Below are 10,400 nucleotides of genomic sequence, written 5' to 3'. Positions count from 1 at the left end.
TAGCTCCTCTAAGAGTGGGTTAACTGCCTCAGGATGAACACATATCAAATACGGCCCAGAAAAAGAGCACTTGTATAAAGTTTGATTATCGGACAACCAGAACTGAGGAGCTCTCCTCTGCACCTTGTAGGCTTCGCCCTTCTCCTCGGACAAGACCAAGTCCTTGAGAAATAGCACAATAGGATCCATCTAACTTGGTGCGACCCTGATTTGGTGGATTAGGGCGTTCTGCTTTCCTGTCTTGGTGGGCTAGCACAGATCCTCAACCAAGATGACCCGAGGTAAACTTTGTGCCGAGGAGGTTCCAAGGGTGGCAAGAGAGTCAGCATGCGTGTTTCTGTTCCTTGGGATTTGTTGTAGAGAGAAGGATTCAAACCCTGATTATAATTGCCTAACTTGGTTCAAGTAGTCTTGCATTCTTGTGTCCCTAGCTTCCAGTTCTCTTTTCACTTGGCCTACAACCAAGCTCGAATCCAAAAATATCTCCACCGTTCTTCCTCCCACTTTCTGAACCATTGCCATTCCTACCAAAAGTGCCTCACACTTGGCCTCATTGTTCGTCGCCGAGAAGCCCAGCCTCAAGGATTTCTCGATGGTGATCCTTTAGGAGACGTTATGAGTAGCCCACTCCTGATCCTCTTTGATTTGTCGCACCATTAACACACACCTTTTAGGAGTAAGGTTTCTTTAGGAAGATCATGCTAACTGATTTTCCATTCATGTTTAGCCCCTCGGCATTTTTCTTTAGCAAAGGCTCAGCGAACTCGGCCACTAGATCAACGAGGACTTGGCCTTTCACAGAAGTGTGAGGCATGTACTTAATATCAAAATCCCTAAGGATCATCCCCTATTTCGCAACCCTCCTTGTGTAATCAGCTTTTGAAGTAGTGATCGAAGGAGGAGTTGGGTTAGAACCACAATAGTGTGAGCTTGGAAGTAATGTGGGAGCTTTCGACTTAAGGTTGAGGAAGTGGTCCTGATGTGGGGAACCCACAGACTCTTCCTAGTTAGGCCCTGAACCTACCATGGCTGAATGTCGATCCCACCAAAGCTCAAGCTTTTCCACAGATGGCGTTAATTGTAAGGGCAGATTTTGGTTTTCAAGCCCAAGGGATGAACGGATTAAGGCCCAAAGAGCCCAATACAATGAATTTGTTGAGAATGAGTTTAAAAGCTAGGCTTCAATGGATCCAAGGATACATCTAGTGAATAAAAGATAGTAGGAAAGTAAGGAGAACAAGCACTTAAACAAAAGAAACCCTCCTTGGCGACGTTCGAGGAGAATGATCCTGACCTATATTTCTTTTGGACTCAGGTCCTATTACAGTTCATGCTCCTATAGTGTTTTCTTCTCTGATTTTCCTCCCTCCCCCTGCGCCTAGAGGGTTCCTTACATTATATAGCTCCTCTTAGATGATCTTGGCCTTCTATTTGTTGATCATTCAGGCCACTACTTGAGTGTCTATCCCATTAGACACCTTCCCAAACCTCTTGTGAGTTGTGGCAGCCAAGGCAGCACTATTTAAGGGTCTTCTCCATATAAATGCAGTCAGGAGGTTTGGTGGGATGCATTAAATGTGGTGGCAGTCACCATCCCTTCAATTATGTCAGTGCTAACCCCCTCCCTGAAGCTCTTTCTTTACATTACGACTTCCTTTGATGACGTGCTATTGACGTAACCTCATTGTCTGAGAGCATGGCCTCCTCGGCCTGATAATGGTCCTTCTCGGCAATGGATATGACATGTGGCGCAATTACCTTATTGGAATTCCTGTACTCCACAGTTCCTATAATAAATAAAAATATGATTATGAAATACATTACTCTTTATTAAATTAGTTTAAATTGTAAAAAAATAAAAATAAAGCCACCATAAAAATAATTATCTCACACAACGTGCGGGTTTGCGGCTAGTTTAATTAAAAGTGGTGGATATTTGTCAAATTTTATTGGTGAAGTATAGAGTGGAGGAGGGAGTGTGGGATAGAATATTTGGACTCCTTTGTCACCAGAATGTTGTGTTCTTTAGTTTAATGTTTATTGCTTTATTAATTTGGTGATTGTTAAATCTATAGTAATTAAGGGAAAAATAAATTATATTCGTAATTGATTAATTGAACTAAGTTAATTTAATTCCAATGAATATTCAACCAAGAGGTCTAAATTGTCCTTTCAATTCTTATTGAAGTGTTTATTTTATTTTATTTTATTTTATTTTTATTTTTTTATTTTTAATTTTAAAAATAAATTATGCTCATTCAAAATATGCTTTATTGGAAGGAAACTATTTACTATGCCAAATTATAGCTAGTACTAAAACTTCTTCATCAAACATATCTCCTGTTGATCCTCACCTTCATGTGAAGTATAATAGAGACTCGGTGAAATAGGATGACCTTCAACAATTTGAACACTGTAATTGCAAAGGATGGCGATTGCAATCATTTTCATTTGAATGAAGGTCGTATCCTTTTTTTATTTATTTTATATTTTATACAAGATAGAATTCTAATCTAGTTTAATCTAAGTGTATATGTGTGTGAAGCTCCCTCTTAGAGACTTGAACCCCGATTCTTGTCCCCCATACTCCACAAGCACTTATACTTGTGGAGTGACCATTGCATCAAGGGTATACGGTGGTAATGAAGGTTGTATCCTTACCTAAACAAGTCCTTGGTCCTGTATTAAATGCTATGAACTTGAAAGTTGGTACTTGCACTATTCCTCCATGCTTTGAAATCCATCTCTTTGGCTTGAAGTCCATGCAATGTTGACCCCATATGCTCTCCATCCTTCCCATTGAATATAAAGGGTATACAATTGTTGTGTTTGGCTTGATTGAGTGACCACTAGGAAGAATATCAGATTAAACTGAATGTTTGTGATTGATAGGTAGAGGTGGAAAAAAGTGTAAGGATTCACATATCGCTGGAAATAAACTAGCATACTTAGCTCATCTATGTTTATAACCCTTGACTTTTCATTATCCGACAAATGCTCCTTGATCTCTTCTACATGTTGGTCTGTTGCAATAACCCACAAAAACCATGTGAGGCCTGCACTTATGGTTTCTCTCCCCGCTGACAAAAGATTAAGTGCAGTGTCCCTTAGAAGCTTGTTGGATTTTGGAATGGTACTTATTTCTCCTTCTTGTTTTTTTATAGCTGTCAAGAAGTTGAATTTTTCTTCCTTCCTCTTTGGGGTCACTTCTTCTGGCTTGGATGAGATGCATTGGTATAAAAATTGATCAAAAACTTTCATTGCCCTTGAAAGTTTCTTCTCTGTGTCAATATAACAGACATTCCTCCACTTCATCAAATACTTTTGCATGTTCAACTTCACGGAATTCAATGGAGAGGTTTTTGGATCATAACCCAAAACAATTAAGCAAACATTATCAAAGGTTAAGCGTTGAAAAATGTCTTGTAAATCCACCTCAAGAACTGGAATGAGGCTCTTTTCCACCTTTTCCTTGATAACTTGCTCAAAGAACAACTCAAACTCTCTGTGTTTTGTCGTTGACTGAATCAGCTTCCTCTGATATCTCCATGAGTCGAAATCAGAACTGAAAATCCCATCTCCTAGAGGTTCAAAAATCTCTCGGAATTTCTGCCCTCTTGGGTAATTAGAAAATTTTTTGCTGCAATTGTGTAACACTTTGTGTTGGATGTTCATGTGATCGCTAATGAGCACAAAGTTCATGCCAGTGAACCAAGGACCCTTAAACTCGAAAGTGCCCCCATAATGTTTAAGAAGGCAGTCTATATACTCATGCACATCCGTTGAGAAGAAGGCCAGGGAGCATTCCAGCAATAGTCCAGGTTTGATTTTGTTGGATTTTACTTTTTAAAGTTTAATTGACTAGCTAGTTCAACAATTTGAGTGCTAATTTTAAATTTTGAGAGAGCATTGAATCTGTTGTATATTGATTCCCATTCTAATGATTTTTTTATTTGGCATTTGATTCTCAAAAAATAAAAATAAAAATAAAAATAAAAATAAAAATTTGAGTGGGGCTAAATGAACAAATTTTTATTTAATTTGTAATTTGAAAAGGAGTTGTAATGAAAATTTTAAAAAGCTAGCCCTGGCCTCAACGGGGGCGGCCACTGCCAGAGCCATAATAAAAAGTGGTTGCATGTCTCTGTCCCTGCCATCCATACCAAGAATAAGCAAACAAAAATGAAAGTTCACTTGGTGTGTAAAACAGCCAAGTGAACTTTCATTTTAGAATCTCTTGGGTAATTAGAATCTTTTGGGTAAAACAAAAATGAAAGTTCACTTGGGTAATTAGTATCTCTTGGTCTAATTACCGGAATTGGGGGTCTAATTACCGCACAAAAATCTCTCGGAATTTCAACCTTACAAAGAAGAACGGCCCCGCCCTGAGGAAAATGTCTATGACGTTTTGGGTTATCCCAGCGGCAACTGGGTTCAAACTGAATGAGGGATGAAGTCAATATTTTTCTTTGGAGGCCCAAAGCCAAAAAAAAAAAAAAAAAAAAATCCTTCATGTGAAGCCAGACACCAAGGCATTAGTCAAAACTTTAAACCTTGAGTTCAAAACATCAAACAAACAAACTGTAATGCCAAAGATTACTGATTAAGTGACAATTTGGATGGCGTAAATATTGAGTTTAATACAAACACAACTTCTAATAAGGACTATACATAGTGGAAGATGATTTGAAGGGTATGAGTGATGATTTTCCTACATAAAGATTTTTATTGAAAAGCAACTTGTCAACACTACAACTTTAGCCGGTACTGAAATTTCTTCGTTAAACATTTCTCTTGCTGATCCTTACCTTCAAACCATGTTTCATATGAAGAAGAATGGAAATACTCGGTGAAACAGGATGACCTTCAACCACATGAACATGGTAATTCCAAATGATGGCGCTTGCAATTATTTTCAGTTGAATGAAAGCTATATCCTTACCTATACAAGTCCTTGGTCCTGCATTAAATGCTATGAACTTGAAAGATGGTGTATGCAATATTCTTCCACGCTCTGAAATCCATCTCTCTGGCTTGAAGTCCATATAATCTTGACCCCATATGCTCTCCATCCTCCCCATTGAGTATAAAGAGCATAACATTGTTGTATTTGGCTTGATAGAGTGACCACTAGGAAGAATATCAAATTGAACTGAACATTTGTGCTCGAAAGGTACAGGTGGATAAAGGCGTAAGGATTCGCATATCACTCCATGGAGATAAACTAGCTTACCTATTTCATCTATGTTAAAATCCTTTGACTTTCCGTTGTCCAACAAATGCTCCTTGATCTCTTCTAGAATTTTTGCTTCCACATGTGGGTGTGTTGCAACAATCCAAAAAAGCCAAGTGAGGCCTGCACTAATGGTATCTCTCCCGGCTACCATGAGATTTAATGCTGTGTCCCTTAGAAACTTGTCGGATTTTATAATACCACCAATTTCTTCTACTTGCTCCCCAAAAGCTGTCAACAAGTCAAAATTTTCTTCCTCGGTCTTTGGGGCTTTACTTTGGCTTAGTTCTTCTTGCCTGGATGAGATGCATTTGTATATAAATTGATCAAAAATTTTCCAAGCACTGCTTAACTTCTTCTCAATTCCGATTTGAAGCCATCTTTGTAGCTTCCAGCAGCTTTCTGGCACAATGTGTCGGTATAATAAACATTCCTCTAATTGATCAAACGCTTTTGCATGGGAAACATCTGGAAATTCAATGGAGAGACAGTTTGGATCAAAACCCAAAACCACTAAGCAAGCAGTATCGAATGTGAACCGTTGAAAAATGTCTTGTAAATCCACCTCAATTCCAAAACTTGAGACATGATCAAGAACTGGAATGAGGCTCTTTTCCACTTTTCCCTTGACAAATTGCTCAAAGAACAACTTAAACTTCTTGTCTTTTAACACAGAGTGAAGTAGCTTCCTCTGACATGTCCACGAGTCAGAATCAGAATTGAAAATCCCATCTCCCAGAACATCAAAAATTTCCTGGAACTTCTGCCCTTTTGTGTAGTTAGAAAAGTTTTTGCTGAACATGTGGTGGATGTTCATGTGATCACTCGTGACCATGAAGGTCATATTAGTGAGCCAAGGACCCTTAAACTTGAAAGTGCCCCCATTTTGTTTAAGGAGCCAGGTAACATACTCGTGCACATTGGATGCATTTTGAAGAAGGCCTGGGAGCATTCCGACAACAGGCCAATTTGTAATGGTTCGGCTTTTGTTCCATCTCAAATGACAAAGAAAAAGGAGGCATAGAAATATTGCTACAAGTATCTCTGGGTAAAAAAGTATGGCCATCGGAGTTGTATGAAGTTTTCTTTAGGATATAAAGAAAAAAGTCCACTCGTTTGTTATCTAGTTTAGATAAGGTTGCAGATGGGTGATATATATGCCCAAGAGATAAGGTTCTTTTGTCTTTTATGATTTGTTGTCGGTGACAAACCTTCTGTTTGGAGAACGGAATAATGAAAACTTCATCCCGACATTTATATGTAGATCCTTAATTGGTTCACGTTTATTTGTAAATTAACTTTCGAAATTATATCTACTAGAAGTTTGTTTCAACTTTCAAGGGATAGTTATTATTTTGAACGTGAAAATTAATTGAAAGTGAACCAAGGACCCTAGCTTTCAAGGGATAATTATTCTCAACTTTTGATCTTGTCTCAGTTAATCCTTATGCTTGAGGAGTTACCCAATAAGCCTTGTGAAAACTTACCTAAAAACCTAGGTATAAATTTAGACCCAAATTTTCAATTTTACAACTTAACCACTTTTAAGTTAAGCTAGCAATTAGTTTAAAAAATAAGTTATCAACCAATTGAATATTGCATGAACCTAAATATAAACATCTAAAGCATATAAAGCAATAAAATAGATCAGCAAAAGGATGCAAATCACAAGATAATATTGAATGTATTGTCAAAATGCACTTTACTTGTAATTGGGTAGATCTAAGTTGTGTTTAATTTTTCAAGAAGTATGTAAAGTTTACAATACAAATGGTATCATTATAGAAATAAAGATTGAACCAAGAAACAAGTAAAGAAAAGCTGATTTCATGAAGCCTGACACTAGTCTTGACACTAGCATCTATTGAGACTTAATGAATAATTCACAATATAAGCTCGACACAAGCTCGATCTATCGAGAACTACGATTTCAGAATTCTTAGATTTGAATTTTGGCCCATGATGACTTTGATTGCAAGGGTTTCATTCTTTAAACCTCTAGACCATATAAAAGGCTTATTTTAAAGTCATCAATGATGTAGAGATTCAATTAGAGAACACATAGAGACTCAATTAGAGAACTCATACACTCTGTGAGAAGTTACTACGTTTGGTGCGCCTTAGGGTTTTGTAACTAAGTGCTTCTATATCTTCAACGTGCTTTGGAGTGAAAAACTTTGCAACTTACAATGATCATTCAGTTGCTGCGAGTTAGTTATATATTGGGATCCGTGCAAAGGAAGAAATCTTCTACAAGATCAAGTTCAAATGGGGATTGGAGTAGGTCAAACAGTAGGTTGATATTTTGGGATAGGCCTAGTAGTGTTAAGATTCCTTGTACTTGTAACTGCTTGTTCTTGCTTAGTGGATTCTTGAGAGTGGTGACCTGAAATTCATCCGGTGGGGTTTTGCATTGCAAAAAGTTTTCTTTATTCGTCAACAAATCATTCTGTTTATTTTATTTCCGATGCACTTAGTTTATTTGGTGATTTGTTGGTGCCTCCACGATTTGAATGTAATTTGATCTAATTAATCAACTTGGATAATTGAATTAATTAATCGGGGTCAATCTAATATCACTACAACAAACTGGACTTGTTTCAACCCACTTTTCTCAAGGGTTGACTAAAAAGTGCTGAAACCATCACTAAAAATTGGGGTCCATGGCTAAGTTTGATTAGCTTTATTCCAAGGGTCATTAAAATCCTTGCAATAAACCTATACAACCCTCGGAATAATCTATTAAAATAAGGTGGGCTAGTTTAAAAAATTAGCGCTAAACATTTTTACACCATCCAATAAGAGATGTCACATCAATTTTTTACTTAAAACTCAGTACATCATACCACAATTAATAACATTTTTATAAATTCCCAATTTGGTTGAATTTTTAGATGAGTATTATAACTGATTGAGTGTGGTTGTATTTATTCTTTAATACGTGATAAGATGATGTGGCATGTTACGATTGGAGGGTGTAAAACTTGGGTTTTAAACCACATCCTTATAAAATTTAATCTCTAATAAAAATATGTTAAAAACATGTTTGATTACCGGTTTAGTCTTTAACACTTGTACTATGTATCAAAATGGTTTTTATCATCTTAAACGTGTCGATTTTGTCTCTAAACTTTTGGCATTGTGTCAAAATAATCCTTATTATTAAGTGGTACATGAAAAGAATTGATTTATCTAACATTAATATAAAAATAATATTTTTATGCCACCTAAGCTATCCATCGGTATTTGGAATCAATTTTTTTAAAGGAAAAAAAAAACTTAAATTGGACATGTAGCGCAAAATTAAACAATAATTAGAATTTAATTTAGAATCTAATTGGATTTTCTCTCAATTTTGACTTTAATTATATATATAGATTGGTTATTGGCCCGTGTGTTGCACAATTTTTTTTGGTATGATCTTTTTTGGTAAATATTATGACTGGAGAAATTTTTTTTGTGAAAAAAACTTCTTTCAATTTTATGTAGTGATTTTAAAAAACACAATGAAGGGTTTTATGATAAATTTTTTTAATTTTATTAAATACATTTATATAAAATAAAACTCATAAAATGCATAAGATATACGTAAATGTATAATTCATGACTACGCATGAAAGTTATTGTATTTTTTTAATTTTTATTAGCTAGATCACATTTCTTAAATAAACTGAGCAACCATTTTATCACCCCGTTATGCACGTAATGATTGGAATGTTGTTAGTTAGTACATGATTGCTTGATAAACAATATTGAGTAAAAATTATTTTTATTCTATTTAAGAAATTTTTTGTGAAATTTTCATTTTCATGTCCATTTTTTTAATCTAATAGATTTAATTTTTCACTTTAGTTTAATTGAATAGTATTGTGTTTATACTTTTTTAAAACTACAATTTATAATTCACAAAATCAGTTAACAACTTATTGAGTATTGCAAAAGATACAAATATGAACTGTAAGGACACAATTCAAATTCCCAAACCACGACTAGGAGGAAAATGGGCTTGAAAGGCCTTTCTTCACAATGAATTTGTAGAGGATGGGTTTCTAATTTAGATTTTAAGGATGGCTTTCGACAATCACAAAAAGAACGGGCTTTGGGCCCAATGGAACAAAACAAAGAATCGTTTGCAAAGAGTAATATTGAGAATTCCTCCTCGGACTGTTTCCGAGGACAGTTTCTAATAGTATTTCTCAAGTGTGGATACAAATAATGTTTATCATACACTTTTTCTTTCTCAGAAGGCCTCCCCCCTTCTTCGTATGCCTTCCCTCCTATTTATACCCCTCCTCTTCTCTTCATCATCTTCCACTTTATGGCCGCGACCCTCATTTTTTGGATACTTGTCCCATCCATTCTTCCCTAAAGCCCGCTGGGACTTGGGACCAAGTTCCAAGCTCTATGCTTAGGTCCCATCCTTCCATCTCTATTGTCAGCGTATCAATTACAGGGTCTTTAATATATGGGCGGTGGTAGCAGCTTTACTTTAGACATTCCACCGCTCTTTCTGCTGTCCTCCACGTATACTGTGCATCCTCGGCTTAACATTCCGAGGACAAATCTACTCCTCGGACGGTATGGGACACTTAAACACTCCACGATCATTTTGATGTTTTCGGATTTGGGTTTCTAGCCCAAAAGACCTTGTTGGGCCGTCCATTATAAATTACTGGGCCCAATACCCCTACAATAGCCCCTCGAGATTCTTTATTTTTCTCTCATCTCGGGAGGAAAATAGGATCTCGATTTAAAAGACCTTTTCACCCTGCAGGATCCTGGAATATTTACTAACGGAAATAACTTCTGAATTAACCACCGCGTGTTCCCGATGCTTCGGTATGTGAAACGCCCCCGAATTTATTATTGGCGCTTCTATGTCCCCCACGTTTCATTGATATGACATATATCCAACGGTCGAGAGCGATTCCGTGTTCGAGGCGGGAATTTGCCCGCTTCAAAACACCTTTTGACATATAAATACTAATTTTCTTCAAACTTCCTCACACTACGTAAACCTCGATAACGTACCGCCACACTTTCCATCTCCCCGTACTCTCTCTTTCTATCAAGTACTCGTCCGAGGTGACGTGCTTTCTTCTTTTAAAAGTAAGTTCTTCAATACTCTTTCCCTCCTTATCGCCTTTTTGTTTCTTTTGTTTCTTTT

General features: G+C 36.6%; 1 protein-coding gene and 1 pseudogene across 1 annotated transcript; both read right to left on the bottom strand.

Moving 5' to 3' along the window:
* Positions 1–2,327: 2,327 nt before the first annotated feature.
* On the bottom strand, positions 2,328–3,805 carry LOC142643300 (alkane hydroxylase MAH1-like; annotated as a pseudogene).
* A 774-nt stretch (positions 3,806–4,579) lies between these two features.
* Positions 4,580–6,352, bottom strand: LOC142643169 (alkane hydroxylase MAH1-like). The gene has a single exon (XM_075817717.1). The coding sequence runs from the start codon at positions 6,297–6,299 to the stop codon at positions 4,782–4,784; it is 1,518 nt and encodes a 505-aa protein (XP_075673832.1). The 5' UTR covers positions 6,300–6,352; the 3' UTR covers positions 4,580–4,781.
* Positions 6,353–10,400: the final 4,048 nt, after the last annotated feature.

The sequence above is a fragment of the Castanea sativa genome, chromosome 1 (assembly GCF_040712315.1).
Source record: "Castanea sativa cultivar Marrone di Chiusa Pesio chromosome 1, ASM4071231v1".
In the NCBI taxonomy this organism is placed as follows: domain Eukaryota; kingdom Viridiplantae; phylum Streptophyta; class Magnoliopsida; order Fagales; family Fagaceae; genus Castanea; species Castanea sativa.
The sequence above is the reverse complement of the archived record's forward strand: the minus strand, read 5'-3'. Positions and strand labels throughout refer to the sequence as shown.

Bases quoted from the DNA above. Each gene is read 5' to 3' on its own strand.
- LOC142643169 (XM_075817717.1), bottom strand. From the start codon at position 6,299: ATGGCCATACTTTTTTACCCAGAGATACTTGTAGCAATATTTCTATGC.